The sequence below is a fragment of the Taudactylus pleione genome, unplaced genomic scaffold, assembly GCF_031769625.1.
Source record: "Taudactylus pleione unplaced genomic scaffold, aTauple2 ptg000770l, whole genome shotgun sequence".
In the NCBI taxonomy this organism is placed as follows: domain Eukaryota; kingdom Metazoa; phylum Chordata; class Amphibia; order Anura; family Myobatrachidae; genus Taudactylus; species Taudactylus pleione.
Window position 1 is genome coordinate 389,424 of NW_028285172.1, and position 18,445 is coordinate 407,868.

Genomic DNA, 18,445 nt, shown 5'->3' on the forward strand with positions numbered 1-18,445 from the left:
CATACTGTACATAGCATCACATACTATACATATCACATACTGTACATAGCATCACATATATAACATCACATACTGTACATAGCATCACATATATAACATCACATACAGTACATAGCATCACATACAGTACATAGCATCACATATATAACATCACATACTATACATATCACATACTGTACCTAGCATCACATACTATACATATCACATACTGTACATAGCATCACATACTATACATATCACATACTGTACATAGCATCACATATATAACATCACATACAGTACATAGCATCACATACTGTACATATCACATACTGTACATATCACATACTGTACTTAGCATCACATATATAACATCACATACTATACATATCACATACTGTACACAGCATCACATACTATACATATCACATACTGTACATAGCATCACATACTATACATATCACATACTGTACATAGCATCACATATATAACATCACATAAAGTACATAGCATCACATACAGTACATAGCATCACATATATAACATCACATACTATACATATCACATACTGTACATAGCATCACATATATAACATCACATACAGTACATAGCATCACATACTATACATATCACATACTGTACATAGCATCACATACTATACATATCACATACTGTACATAGCATCACATATATAACATCACATACAGTACATAGCATCACATACTGTACATAGCATCACATACTGTGCATATCACATACTGTACATAGCATCACATACATAACATCACATACTATACACACCACATACTGTACACACCATCACATACTGTACATAGCATCACATATATAACATCACATACTATACATATCACATACTGTACACAGCATCACATTCTATACATATCACATACTGTACATAGCATCACATACTATACATATCACATACTGTACATAGCATCACATATATAACATCACATACTATACATATCACATACTGTACACAGCATCACATACAATACATATCACATACTGTACACACCATCACATACTGTACATAGCATCACATATGTAACATCACATACAGTACATAGCATCACATACTGTACATAGCATCAGATACTATACATATCACATACAGTACATAGCATCACATACTATACATATCACATACTGTACATAGCATCACATACTATACATATCACATACTGTACATAGCATCACATATATAACATCACATACTGTACATATCACATACTGTACATAGCATCACATACTATACATATCACATACTGTACATAGCATCACATACATAACATCACATACTATACACACCACACACTGTACACACCATCACATACTGTACATAGCATCACATATATAACATCACATACAGTACATAGCATCACATACTGTACATAGCATCACATACTATACATATCACATACAGTACATAGCATCACATACTATACATATCACATACTGTACATAGCATCACATACTATACATATCACATACTGTACATAGCATCACATATATAACATCACATACTGTACATATCACATACTGTACATAGCATCACATACTATACATATCACATACTGTACATAGCATCACATACATAACATCACATACTATACATATCACATACTGTACATAGCATCACATATATAACATCACATACTATACATAGCATCACATATATAACATCACATACTGTACATATCACATACTGTACATAGCATCACATACTATACATATCACATACTGTACATAGCATCACATACATAACATCACATACTATACACATTACATACTGTACACACCATCACATACTGTACATAGCATCACATATATAACATCACATACTGTACATATCACATACTGTAGATAGCATCACATACTATACATATCACATACTGTACATAGCATCACATATATAACATCACATACTGTACAAAGCATCACATATATAACATCACATACTATACACACCACATACTGTACATAGCATCACATATATAACATCACATACTGTACATATCACATACTGTACATAGCATCACATACTATACATATCACATACTATACATAGCATCACATATATAGCATCACATACTGTACACACCATCACATACTGTACATAGCATCACATATATAACATCACATACTATACATATCACATACTGTACATAGCATCACATATATAGCATCACATACTGTACATAGCATCGCATACTGTGCATATCACATACTGTACATAGCATCACATATATAACTTCACATACTATACATATCACATACTGTACACAGCATCACATACTATACATATCACATACTGTACATAGCATCACATACTATACATATCACATACTGTACATAGCATCACATACTATACATATCACATACTGTACACACCATCACATACTGTACATAGCATCAAATATATAACATCACATACTATACATATCACATACAGTACATAGCATCACATACTATACATATCACATACTGTACATAGCATCACATACTGTACATATCACATACTGTACATAGCATCACATATATAACATCACATACTATACACACCACATACTGTACATAGCATCACATACTGTACATAGCATCACATATATAAAATCACATACTGTACATATCACATACTGTACATAGCATCACATACTATACATATCACATACTGTCCATAGCATCACATATATAACATCACATACTATACACACCACATACTGTACACACCATCACATACTGTACATAGCATCACACATATAACATCACATACTGTACATATCACATACTGTACATAGCATCACATACTATACATATCACATACTGTCCATAGTATCACATATATAACATCACATACAGTACATAGCATCACATACTGTACATAGCATCACATACTATACACACCACATACTGTACATAGGATCACATATATAACATCACATACTATACATATCACATACTGTACACAGCATCACATACTATACATATCACATACTGTACATAGCATCACATACTATACATATCACCTACTGTACATAGCATCACATGCTGTACATAGCATCACATACTAGACATATCACATACTATACATATCACATACTGTACACAGCATCACATACTATACATATTACATACTGTACATAGCATCACATACTATACATATCACATACTGTACATAGCATCACATGCTGTACATAGCATCACATACGGTACATATCACATACTGTACATAGCATCACATATATAACATCACATACTATACACACCATCACATACTGTACATAGCATCACATATATAACATCACATACTGTACATATCACATACTGTACATAGCATCACATACTATACATATCACATACTGTACATAGCATCACATATATAACATCACATATAGTACTTAGCATCACATACTGTACATAGCATCACATACTGTGCATATCACATACTGTACATAGCATCACATACAGTACATATCACATACATAACATCACATACTATACACACCACATACTGTACACACCATCACATACTGTACATAGCATCACATATATAACATCACATACTATACATATCACATACTGTACATAGCATCACATACTGTACATATCACATACTGTACATAGCATCCCATATATAACATCACATCCTATACACACCACATACTGTACATAGCATCACATATATAACATCACATACTATACATATCACATACTGTACATAGCATCACATACTGTACATATCACATACTGTACATAGCATCACATATATAACATCACATACTATACACACCACATACTGTACATAGCATCACATATATAACATCACATACTATACATATCACATACTGTACATAGGATCACATACTATATATATCACATACTGTACATAGCATCACATACTGTACATATCACATACTGTACATAGCATCACATATATACCATCACATACTGTACATAGCATCACATACTGTACATAGCATCACATATATAACATCACATACTATACACACCACATACTGTACATAGCATCACATATATAACATCACATACTATACATATCACATACTGTACACAGCATCACATACTATACATATCACATACTCTACATAGCATCACATGCTGTACATAGCATCACATACTATACATATCACATACTGTACATAGCATCACATATATAACATCACATACAGTACATAGCATCACATACTATACATATCACATACTGTACATAGCATCACATACTATACATATCACATACTGTACATAGCATCACATATATAACATCACATACAGTACATAGCATCACATACTGTACATATCACATACTGTACATAGCATCACATACTGTGCATATCACATACTGTACATAGCATCACATATATAACATCACATACTATACATATCACATACTGTACATAGCATCACATACTGTGCATATCACATACTGTACATAGCATCACATATATAACATCACATACTATACATATCACATACTGTACATAGCATCACATATATAACATCACATACAGTACATAGCATCACATACTGTACATAGCATCACATATATAACATCACATACTATACATATCACATACTGTACATCGCATCACATATATAACATCACATACAGTTCATAGCATCACATACTATACATATCACATACTGTACATAGCATCACATACTATACATATCACATACTGTACATAGCATCACATATATAACATCACATACTATACACACCACATACTGTACACACCATCACTTACACAGCCTTACATACTATCACATACTGTACACACCATCACATACTGTACACACCATCACATACTGTACACATCACATACACAGCCTCACATACTATACTGTACATACTATCACATACTGTACATACCATCACATACTGTACTATACACACCATCACATACTGTACATAGCATCACATACTATACATATCACATATCACATACTATACATATCACATACTGTACATAGCGTCACATACTGTACTATACACACCATCACATACTGTACATAACATCACATACTGGACACATCACATACTGTACACACCACATACTGTACTATACACACCATCACATACTGTACATACCATCACATAGTGTACATAGCATCACATACTGTACACATCACATACTGTACATACCATCACATACTGTACACATCACATACTGTACACATCACATACTGTACATAGCATCACAAACTGTACACATCACATACTGTACATAGCATCACATACTGTACACCTCACATACTGTACATACCATCACATACTGTACACACCATCACATACTGTACACATCACATACTGTACACATCACATACACAGCCTTACATACTATCACATACTGTACACACCATCACATACTGTACACATCACATACACAGCCTTACATACTATCACATACTGTACACACCATCACATACTGTACACATCACATACTATACTGTACATACTATCACATACTGTACATACCATCACATACTGTACTATACACACCATCACATACTGTACATATCACATACACAGCCTTACATACCATCACATACTGTACATACCATCACATACTGTACACATCACATACTGTACATACCATCACTTACACCATCACATACTGTACACATCACATACTGTACTATACACACCATCACATAATGTACATACCATCACATACTGTACACATCACATACTGTACATACCATCACATACTGTACACATCACATACTGTACATACCATCACATACTGTACACATCACATACTGTAGTATACACACCATCACATACTGTACATACCATCACATACTGTACACATCACATACTGTAAATACCATCACATACACCGTCACATACTGTACACATCACATACTGTACTATACACACCATCACATACACCGTCACATACTGTACACATCACATACTGTACTATACACACCATCACATACACCGTCACATACTGTACACATCACATACTGTACTATACACACCATCACATACACCGTCACATACTGTACACATCACATACTGTACTAGACACACCATCACATACTGTACATACCATCACATACTGTACACATCACATACTGTACATACCATCACATACTGTACACATCACATACTGTACACATCACATACACCGTCACATACTGTACACATCTCATACTGTACTATACACACCATCACATACACCGTCACATACTGTACACATCACATACTGTACTAGACACACCATCACATACTGTACATACCATCACATACTGTACACATCACATACTGTACATACCATCACATACTGTACACATCACATACTGGACACATCACATAATGTGCTATACACACCATCACATACACCGTCACATACTGTACACATCACATACACACCCTTACATACTATCACATACTGTACACACCATCACATACTGTACATACCATCACATACACCGTCACATACTGTACACGCCATCACATACACAGCATTCCCTGGACCCCAAGAACTTGGCTAATGCCGCTCCTGCCAGCGGTGTCACCAGAACGGGCTGCTGCTCCTGGTCTACTGAGAGTTTCCCTAACAACACCCTCCCCGGGCTTAATAGTCGGTGGGTGGCGAGGGAAACAGACCCCTGCAGCACATCCTTCTATATGTTACTGGTTTGTTCTGTCATTGGCATCACTGCCAAATCTGCAAGGACCATCTCTCACAGTGCGTAGACTCTTATACTGACACCAGCGCCCTAATGCTGGGCACAAAAAGAGGCCAATCTGGGAGCCGTTCTGTAAGCAGACTAAGTGCCTGATTCAGACCCACTCGCAAGCGGGTTGATAGTCCACCCAGATTCTGACATGTCATAGACTGTACCAGATAAAAGACAGGTACGTACCTGCATAACAGCGGGTTTCTACCTCAGGGTCCTTAGGGATCCACAGGGATACCTTGGGGTATAGGGCTTGGCTCCAGCCATGGGCACCACATAGTTAAAATTTCCATCCCAGGATGCACCGGGCCCCCTCCTACACCCCGCCCCCAGGCCAAGGTTCCTCAGTTTCAGTAGGTGCCTGGCCGGGAGCTGGTTCATCACAAAGGGGGGCTGTGTAACAGCCTCTGAAGATCTTCAAGAGCGGTAGCATAGGACAGACCAGCGGACGTCCATGCTACCGCTCCGACACCCCTGCCGGCGCCGACCAGCGGTAGTGATCCGGGGAACTCGGCGGGCTCTTGTGAGTTCTAGCTAGCGGAACCCCCTGGGTCTGTGGACTGTGGCCGGATGTACGGGGGGCTGCATAAGGTAAGCAGCGGGCGTCTGCAGTATAGTGGAGCCAGGCGGATGCCTGCGCTCACACTAGACCACCAGGGATGCGGGGCTGGAGCGGTGCGGAACATACTCCAGCATCCCGGGGGTTAATGGCCTGCCAGGGGAGGATGCCTTACCTGTAGCGCACAGGAGGCTCCTCCCCATTCCTGTTTTCCAGCGCCTTACATTGAGGTTTTGGCGGGCTGAGGCAGTAATCCTCCCCAGGCCCGCCTCCCTTCATCCTCCGGCGGCCATCTTATGTGTCAGACGCTGTGGTGAAGGGTGCGGAGCCTGGGGTGTCCCTTACATACCGCTCCTCCAGTAAAGGTCAGCATATGTAGCGCTATCACTGCCAGACTGTAAGTCTGTGTAAGTGCATTTAGTGCAGGATTTCTGCATTGTATGTGACTTTATGCTAGTGCTGTGTGCCTGATCTTTTCTCCTGTCAGCCATTTTACTATCCCTATTTCTTCCTGCTGACCAGCCCTCTCAGTGCCAGTACTGTCTGGGTGGGAATCTGCCTCACAGTATAAAGTGTTATTACTGTGAGTGTCACATACCACTATGTCCAGTGAGGACTCTGTTAGAGGAGCACCTCTCCTATTTTCCTGCTCCAGATGTAAAGCAGGTGTGGGGGAGGGGGCGGTACTCCAGGATGGGTTATGTGCTGCATGTTTGGCCATCCCTGGTACCTCTGCTGTACCCAGCACCTCTCAGGAACCACCTTGGGCTTGTTTTGCGCAAGCCTTGAATGCCCTTGTAAATAGGTTGGCAGTCCTTCCTGCGTTTCCCCAATTGGGGTTCGCACAACAGGCGGTAGTCCCGCCTCCAGTTCTATGCAGTGGCAGAGGCTAAGTCTAGTATTTACATTCCAGGTCTCATACGGGCAGTCCGTACGGCCATGGTAATTACTGACGACAACCTACCTGCAGTGCCTACTCATGCTTATTTTAAGGAGGTTAAAGGAGCTGCAGCAGTTTTCCCTCTATCTGGTCAGCTAGTTGATCACATGGAGGAGGCCTGGAAATCTCCTGGAAAAAGATTTCAACCTCACAAGCGTCTGGCCCGTACATACCCCTTTGCGGAAGATTATTTCACTAAATGGGAGTCTCCTCAGGTGGATTCTCACGTGACGCGCTTAGTAAAGAGCGCAACTTTGCCTATGCCGTCTATGTCTTCGCTGACAGATGCTACAGACCGTAAGGTGGAGGTGTGCCTTAAGTCTATCTATTCCCTTGCTGGAGGAGCATCCAGACCAGCTATGGCTGTCTTCTGGGTGGCCCAGGCTATGGAAAGATGGGCGGACGCTTTGGAGGCATCATTTGCTTCTGAGGGTACCAGCGAACAGGTGGAGTTAGTGGGTAACCTTCGGGATTCCGCTACGAACATTAAGGAAGCAGCTTTTGGATTTGAGCTTGCTTCTAGGATTTCCGCGGCGGCTGTGGCCGCTCGACGCTCCTTGTGGTTACGTTCTTGGAGGGCGGATGCTGAATCCAAGAAAGGCTTGGAATGCTTACCCTACAATGGGCAGGTCCTGTTTGGGCCAGCTTTGGACAAGATAGTGAACACGCTGGCAGCTGCCAAATCTGCATGTCTACCTTCAGCCCCGACTCCATCTGGGTCTAAAAATCCATCCATTCGGCCCTATCGCCCTCCGGGAAAACCTAAGGTTCAGTCCTTTCCGAGACCTTCAGGCCCCAAAAAGGCCTTTAAGACCAAGAAACAAGCTACCAGACGTCCAGCTGCCAAGACGGACGACAAACCCTCAGCCTGACGGGCTGGGCCTCCCCTTGGGGGACCCCAAGCTGGGAGGCCGACTTCTGCAATACGCCCAGTGTTGGTTCCAAACCACCACAGACACTTGGGTAAGGGAGGTGGTATCTCTGGGATATGCCCTCTCCTCCTGCAGAAGGCCTCCTCATCATGTTTGTGTAGCAGGCTGTACTTCAGATCCAACGAAGGCTCTAGCGATCCAAGAGGCGGTGCCACGCTCTATGCTTCAGATGGGAGTAATAGAGCCTGTTGCGTTATCCCTGAGGGGAACCGGATATTACTCCAACCCTTTTCTGGTTCAAAAGCCAAATGGATCATTCCGACCTATCCTCAACCTGAAGTCCCTGAACAAGTTTTTAAGGGTCCCTCGGTTCCGAATGGAGACTCTGCGTTCTATTGTTTTAGCTATGCGGCCTGGGGATTTTATGGTGTCCCTGGATATTCAGGATGCTTACCTGCATATCCCAATTGACAGGGTTCATCAGCGTTACCTCAGATTTACAGTGTCGGACCTCCATTACCAGTTTCAGGCTCTACCGTTTGGCCTTTCCACGGCTCCTCAGGTGTTCACAAAAGTAATGGCGGTCATGGCGGTACACCTGCGGTTGCAGGGAGTTCACCTGTTACCTTACTTGGACGACCTTCTGTTGTTGGCAGGGTCGCCACAGGTCCTTTGCAGCCATCTACAACTGACAATATCAGTATTACAGGCTCACAGCTGGATAGTGAATTGGAAGAAGTCCTCTTTAATTCCTTCTCAGAGAATGGTCCATCTCGGGGCATTGTTGGACTCTCAGCAACAGAGGATTTTCTTGACGGAAGAAAAGATAGCCCTGTTGCAGTCCAAGATACGCAATGTTCTAAGGAGTCGCCGAGTGTCTCTTCTCTCAGCGATGAAGTTACTGGGTTCCATGGTGTCAACGTTCGACATAGTGGACTAGACCCAGTTCCATTCCAGACTTCTGCAGATGTTGATCCTCTCCAGATGGGACAGAAATCCCCATCGAATAAAGACGCAGATGATCAGGCTCACTCCGGAAGTGCGCCTGACTTTGACTTGGTGGTTACAAAAGTCCCATCTCAGCAGTGGACGTTCGTTTTGGATTTCGGATTGGGTCCTTCTAACAACGGATGCCTGTCTTCGGGGCTGGGGTGCTGTGACAGGCCCACATGTCTTCCAGGGCCAGTGGACGTCAGAGGAATCGGATCTGCCGATCAATATATTGGAAATTCGAGCAGTATTCAAGGCACTGCAGCATGCAAGACCGTTCCTGCTGGGGAAACCTGTGCAGGTTCAGTCAGACAACGCCACCACGGTGGCTTATCTAAATCGTCAGGGAGGAACTCTAAGCCAAGCGGCTCTAAGGGAGGTGTCCCGCATCCTGACTTGGGCATTTCGGCCGTCTTCATTCCGGGTGTGCTCAACTGGGAAGCGGACTTCCTCAGCTACCACGATGTACACCTGGGGGAATGGTCTCTTCAACAAGAGGTGTTCCAACTCCTGGTGGACAAGTGGGGTCTTCTCAAAATAGACCTCATTGCCTCCAGACACAATTGCAAATTGTGGGCTTACGGATCCCGAACAAGAGACGCAAGAGCTCCCCTGGTGGACGCTCTGTCAGCACAATGGATCTTCCAATTCGTGTACCTGTTCTCCCTGCTGCCTCGAGTAATTCGAAAGTTCAAGCAGGAAGGAGGCAAGATCCTGCTAGTTGCCCCTGTGTGGCACCGACGGAGTTGGTACTCGGATCTTCAGTGTCTTTCCATTGACACTCCATTGCTGTTACCTCAGAGACCGGACCTGTTGTCTCAGGGTCCTTGTCTCTACCTGGACCTGAGTCGGCTATCTTTGACGGCGTGGCTCTTAAGTCTTCCCTCTTAAGGTCCAAGGGTTTCTCTAGAGCGGTGGTGAATACCATGCTACGTGCTCGGAAGCCGGCTTCAGCTAGAATTTACCACAGGGTGTGGCATACCTATTTTGAGTGGTGTCGCCCTAAAGCGTATGATCCTCACGAGTTTCAGATATCGAGTGTTGGCTTTCCTACAGGCGGTCTTGGATTTAAGTCTACGCCTCACCTCGCTGAAGGTGAATGTTTCTGCCCTGTCTGTTTTGGTTTCAACATAGGATTGCTACACTGCCTGATATACGTACCTTTATGCAGGGTGTCCTTCGCATCCAGCCTCCCTAAGTCCATCCGGTAGCTCCATGGGAACTGGCTGTGGTCCTGAAGGCAATCTAGGGTCCTCCATTTGAACCTTTCAGTTCTGTGGATTTGAAATGGCTTACGGCAAAGACAGTGTTCCTTTTGGCTATTGCTTCAGCCAGAAGGATGTCTGATTTGCGGGTTCTTTCGTGTCATCCCCCATTTCTAATTTTTTATTCGGATAGGGCGGTACTTCGTACCCGTCCCGAATTCCTTCCTAAAGTAGTGTCTAGTTTCCACATTAACAAGGAAATTGTGGTCCCAGCCTTTAATTCATCGGATCTCTCGACTGGTGAGGCTTCTTTGGATGTGGTACGGGCTCTGCGAATTTACGTGGACCGTACCAGTTCTTTAAGAAAACTGGACTCTTTGTTTGTCCTATATGGATTTCATAAGAGGAGTTGGCCTGCCAATAAACAGACTTTGGCACGCTGGATCTGCATGGAGATCTCTGAGGCATACACTCATGAGGGGCTTCCAGTGCCACCCTCTGTGAAAGCTCATTCTACAAGGTCTGTGGGGCCTTCATGGGCAGCTCGACGTGGCGCCTCAGCTCTTCAGCTTTGTAATGCGGCCACGTGGTCCTCTGTCCATACTTTCGTCAAGCATTACGCCTTTGACACATTTGCTTCTCAGGATGTTTCCTTCGGGCGGCGGGTTCTCCTCTCGGCACAGGAGCGTCCCCTCCCTTGAAGGATACTGCTTTGGGACATCCCCAAGGTATCCCTGTGTATCCCTAAAGACCGTGATGTAGAAAACAGGAGATATGGTAAGAACTGATATGGTAAGAACTTACCTTTGTTATCTCTGTTTCTACGAAGTGCTTAGGGTCCACAGGGCGCCTGCATTGATGCCCTGTGCTTCCGTAGGGTGTTGTTCTGGTCACCAGTTTCTGTCTCCTTTTTCTATGAGAATGTGAATCTTGTGTGTTACAGACTTTCTTCTTCCTTTTTCATTTCTCCCGGCCTATGGCTTGATACTAAAACTGAGGTGCCTTGGCCTGGGGGCGGGGTATAGGAGGGGGCCCGGTGCATCCTGGGATGGAGATTTTAACTACGTGGTGCCATGGCTGGAGCCAAGCCCTATACCCCAAGGTATTCATGTGGACCCTAAGGACTTCGTAGAAACAGCGATAACAAAGGTAAGTTCTTACCATATCTCCTGTTTTCGTTCTGACTGAAATGAATAGTACACACACGTGACCATTTGAGTGAGTACAAATGAACACACTTTATATACAAGTAACAAACATACAAAGTATACAGTATACTCAACTTTTGTCTATGTATTCAGATGACACTGGTAATTCATCATCTTCAACATAAGATGTACTTCATCTTCATCCGGGGAGCCCTCGTTTCAATAACGCCCAGGTAGTTCAATACACATGTACTGCAGTCTCAGGTCCATGCACGAGCCAAGAGCCTTTGTCTAGGTCTTGATTTATATACCCTAGTATATGGGGTGTTGGCATTCCGGATATTAAGCCCATATTAGTTATATACTAGCTATCAATCACTGGTTGGTAGAACGTAGCATTGACCAAACTTATCTCTCTTGCACATGCTCCGTAAGCACTAAGATATACTACCAGGCAAAGAAATACAGTAATGACGTATCCTACTATGTCTGGAGATAAACTCTATTTCAAAACTCCTTTGTGTAGAGTCTCAGATTACCCATAATGCTTAGCATCTCTACACATCTAACAATGGAATGTGGCTCACTGTCTGCTGATAACACCATGTAAGCTATGAATGGCTCATTATATATCTGACAGGTACGAATAGGGCCCTCAAATTATGTCTTGTTTGACCCCAAAAGGTTATATCTAACCATTCTGTGCTTAGACTGTATGAATACAATCACTTTTCAAATGGGGCCTAGCACAGGTTGTGTGTTACAACTTATATACCTATGTAGAAATTAATTATTTAACCCACTGGTCACAGTACCAGATAAAAGACAGGTATGGACTGGATAAATGACACTTAGATGCTGATTGGTTATGTTAGCCAACTTCTCCACTCTCTGGACCTCATTCAGAGTCGGTCGAAGCAGCCGCACGGTCATACGCGAAAAGGGGTCGTATATTCAAATGATTCCCTCGCAAGTTGCGTCCCTAAGTTCGGATCGGTAGTTGGCCGACCAAGGGGGGGAAGCGGTCGGAAGACAAAAAAATACGCCCCCTTCTCGTACGCATTGCACGTCATCTCCGGGCATATAAGGATTAATCGAGACCATCGGCAACCATCGAGACTGGTCGTAGAGCTTAAGGTTGACCATACCCTCTCTTAAGCTCTACGATCATGTCAGTGTAAAAACCTCCCATGTGCCATGACGCTACTTTGTTAATTATGCACTCCCATAATCCGTATGCATTCCCATAAAACATAATGAGGCACGCCTGCGTTCGGATCTCCACTCCCCCGTTTTCAAGCACCTTCCCCTGTTACCACCCACAAACGCCTCCATCTGTCACTCAAACTACCGACCTGGCTGTGTTCAAGGAGAGAGAAATTTCTGATCTAGGTCTAGTTCTGATTTCAGCTAGTTTGCGCACTTGCATTGCGAACTGTACGCATGCGCAGTATAGCGAACATCGGTGGCGTACAACCGTACGGCTGCTTCGACCGACTCTGAATGAGGTCCTCTATCTCCAAGGCTTGGTCCAACTCCCCCAGGACAATGTGACTTGCACATTCTCTATCCTGCAGGGCAGGGCTGGCAAGGGATAGGGAAAAGTTTGGAGCTCAAAGCCTGATTCAGCAGGTGCATGCAAGTGAACAGTTTCCCGATTATCCCGCGTGTGCAGGACCTATTCTGTGAGTGTGCAGAATGGCTCCTGCTAAGACGCATGCAAGCCCTTGAATGCCTCTGCCTGATTGACAGGCATTTAAGGGGCGGCCGGCGTTAATGGAAATGCCCCGTGTGCGCCCTGTTATCCGCGAGTGGCCAGCCTGCGTAAGCTGAGGCTTACTCAGCTGGCTGGCCGTCCTGCACTGTCCACCATCGCGACCATCGACCACCGATGGTGATCTCAGCCTGCGACCTCCGTCGCAGTGCTGGGATCACAAATGCAGCTGGGGGCGTCATACAGAGGGGCATCATACAGAGGGGTGTCATACACCTCCTGCTGCATTTGCATTATTGCAAGGACACAAGTGCAAAGCCGCCTGAATCAGGCCTTCAGTCTCTTACCTTATATGACGGCATGTGATGGTTCTTTTCCCCAGATCTCATTGTGTTGTACTGTACCATGGAGCACTTACCTTGCCAGCCCTCCCCTGTAATCTCAGTGTAGACTGCGGATGGGACAGGTGTGAGAGTGTTGTATTAATGACAGTTCCTGGGATAATTGCAGGTACGCTGCACGGACGGACGCAGGATGTCTGTATGAACTGAATGTGCAGCTTCTGTCTGATAACCGATACCCGATCACTGAGTACAAGAGCGACACGATCACTATCCCCCAGTCCAGTGACGGCACATGGACCCAGGTGAGTTGTCTTCAGAGTATTACCCTCCATAAGTCTTAGAATGAAAGTGTCACAGCATGCCGGATCCTGGCATCTACCTACCTCCCATAGGGACGCTCAGAAATACTCTTAAAGGGCCAGGCATGTGGAGGGGGGGGGGTGAAGTCACATGGGCACCAAACTCTAACCTCCTATATAAGGAACATAAAGTAAGGAGAAGCACAAGAGGGTAGAGGGCCCTGCTTGCAAGAGCTAACATTCTCAAGGGGAGGGGCAGACAGATGGGCATGATACAGATGGGGAAGACAGGGAGGAAGGAGCATGAGCAATGAGTTAGTGTCACTTGGTCACCTCCAGTACAACCAGCTCCACCTCCTGTGGGGCCCGTACAGGCTGCAGGTGCTTCGGCACCATTACAGATTCCAAATCCCTCGAAGTATGATGGGGACCCCAAAGGTTGTCGTGGATTCCTGAATCAGTGCTCGATTCAGTTTGTGTTTCAGATAGGGAGTTTCCCTTCTGAGAGGACGAAAGTGGCTTATGTCATCTCGCTGCTGTCCAGACAGACGCCCATTGGCGTGGGCTTCTCCGTTATGGGAAGTAAATGACCCTCTGGTCAATTACAGCGCTGAGTTCCTAGCAGCCTTGCCTTCCAGAAGGTCTTTGATGAGCCTGGGAGTGTAACTTCGGCAGGGTGGGCTATTCTGCAATTGAAGCAAGGCAACCAGACTGCGTGACAATACCTTGTGCAATTCAGAACCCTTGCCTCGGAGTAAGGGTAGAACAGCGAGGCCTTGGTAGCTGCATTTATGCAATGTCTGTCAGAACAAATCAAGGATGTATTGGTGTCCAGGGACTTGCCAACATCTCTGGATGACCTGATCTCTTAGTGTATCTGGGTAGATCTTTGCCACGGAGAAAGAGCACGAGAGAGGGAACAGTTCTGACGCTTCAACTTCAAGCTTGCTCCACGTTTCACAGCTCTGGTCGAGTCTCCAGAAGAACCTATGCAGATCTTTGGAGATTACAGGGGAGGGCTGGCAAGGGTCCATGGCCACATCTTCCTGCCGTAGAGAGTGAAAGGAGGTTCCAGAACAAGCTGTGCCTGTACTGTGGCGAACCAGGTCACCTTCTCTCAGGCTATTCCAAGTGTCCGGGAAACGAGAAGGCAGAACTGATCAAGGGGTGGTCAGATTAGGTGCATTTTAGCACCCCCCCCCCCCCAAAAAGAAAAATATTATTGAGGCCTTTTTAGACTCTGGGGCCGATGGCAGCCAAAAAAGTACAGAAGATAGGGATTGCTAGTGTGCCGTTACAGGTGCCACTGTGCATCATCGGAGAGTATGGGAATAAACTTCCTATGGCCACCATCTGCTCCAGGCCTTCAAAGGTCATCATGCAAGTCGGTGCTCTTCATAATGAGTTAATTTAGTGTTCTGTACTCCCATCTGCTGAGAGTGCGATTATCCTGGGTTTTCTGTGACTGCGCAAGCACGATCCCACTTTACATTGGAGTAAACCGCAGATCCTGTCGTGGGGATCCCAGTGCCATCAGTCAAGCTTGCCGTCTATCAAACCTCCACATCGCGTCATCCGGAGTTCTGTCATCTCCCCTGAAAATCCTCTTCCGGCTCCATACCAGCTCCATACCAGGTCCATACCAGCTCCATACCAGGTCCATACCAGGTCCATACCAGGTCCATACCAGCTCCATACCAGGTCCATACCAGGTCCATACCAGCTCCATACCAGGTCCATACCAGCTCCATACCAGGTCCATACCAGGTCCATACCAGGTCCATACCAGGTCCATACCGGCTCCATACCAGGCCTTTAGGGATGTACTCAGTAAGAAGGTTGCTGAGACACTACCAGCTCATCGGGAGTAGGACCGCGCTGTAGATTTACTGGGAAAAGACCTCCTATACTGTATATATTATATACAATATAATAATAATATAAACAATTGGTGCATAATGAATTGACCCGAAATCTGAAGGAGAGAATTGACAGGGGAGACATCAGGTCACTGCCGTTTCCTCTGAATATTATATATATAATGGTTAATGACCTGTCTAAGAGAATGTTACATGTGCCTGTGTGTCTGAGCTGCACCGTGCCTCTTCCTCCCCAAACATCCCTCCTACAGATCACCGCTGTTCCCTAATCTATCGGAGAATACGGCAGCCGTGGTCCTAGCCTCTCGCCCAGCGCATCCTGTGGTTACGGTTCCTCTTTGTAAATGAATGGAGTCCTACAATTGCGCTCTTATTAAGATGCTTAGATGCTGTCACTTTAGTCCCCAAACTGCAGATACAGTACTAGGAAATAAATAAGGATACAGAAGTCTCAGAACTGTCTGTTATCTTCTCTACAACTGTCCTGGGACGATATTCAGTAGCAGAGATTATGAAGCGCCCAAAGCTTGTACTGTATATTCTTATTTATGTATGGGTACTTTGGCCCTGATTCAGAGCCGGACGCTCTGACCAGAGCGCTCGCTCTGAATCAGGGCCCACCTCCATTAAAATGGAGCGTCCTCCTGGACGCTCGTATAGCTGTGGGTCACCATCCACAGCATATACGAGCGTCCAACAAGATGGTCGCGATGGTCTTGACCATCGCGACCATCGGACTTGCGAGTGAAACCCTGTGGTCGGGTTTCTCAACCGCAAGGCCAGGAGTGATTTTGGCTCTATCAGAGCCAAAATCACTCCCACTGACATCACTAGTGATGTCAGTGGGGCCGGCTTCAGACGGTAGGCGTTCCCATAGAAACGCCTCCGTCTGGCAGGTACGCCCCCGGCACGCCCACCAAAGGGGGCGTGCTGTCAGTCACCATCGACAGCACGCCCCCTTTAGTGAGACACTCCGAGCGAAGGAAAGTCCTTCGCTCGCCGGGTCTCGCGCATGCGCACGACGGAGTTCCCTCCATCGTGCACATGCGCAGTGGGGAACTTCGACCCACTTGCGAGTGTACTGCCGCTCGCGAGTGGGTCTGAATGACCCCCTTTGTTAGTAATTAGCCACTCTTGATATTGGCTTACAGTATGTTAATTCTTAAACGTTCTAATATAAATGGAAGTTTTCTTGATGCCTAATGAAGTGTCTGTAGTGTAATAAGTCTCCTGTTCTTTCCCCTGTGGCAGATCAGTCATACCTTTTCTGAATATGGCCCTGGAGTGCGATTCATTCTGTTCAAGCATAGCGGTCAAGACTCTCTTTTCTGGAAGGGCTGGTACGGCGTGCGGGTCACCAAGAGCAGCGTGACGATAGAAGATTAGCATCCACGCCTGAGAGGAGTGAGGGTGGAGGGACTGTGATGTGTAAATCAATAAGGAAACTACAGTATATAAATGTATAATAATCACATAATAAACTGAACAACAATAATCCATCCAATGACTACTGGCTACATACATTCCCCTACATCCGAACTAACCTGCCGGCACATACCTTATATGTGCGAGATGCGCTACATTCCTTACCTGGATACTAACCAAATCTGCCATATACACTGTAAGACAGGCCTCACATGGGCAGATGTACTAAGCACTGGAAAGTGATAAATTGGAGAGTGATAAACTACAAACCAATCAGCTCCTAACTGTCATTTTTCAAACACAGGGCGGGATGCAGCAAAGGGTGAAATGTGGTCAAACCCCGAAAATGTGGGTT

General features: G+C 44.6%; 1 protein-coding gene across 1 annotated transcript in view; it reads left to right on the forward strand.

Moving 5' to 3' along the window:
- The window catches only part of FBXO2 (F-box protein 2), a 120,054-nt gene extending 101,890 nt beyond the window's left edge, over positions 1–18,164 (forward strand). Inside the window, exons 5-6 of the mRNA XM_088457584.1 lie at positions 14,653–14,788; positions 17,917–18,164. Of these exons, the coding sequence (XP_088313710.1) occupies positions 14,653–14,788; positions 17,917–18,051 (271 nt within the window). The 3' untranslated portion in view covers positions 18,052–18,164. The remainder of the gene's footprint in view (positions 1–14,652; positions 14,789–17,916) is intronic.
- Positions 18,165–18,445: the final 281 nt, after the last annotated feature.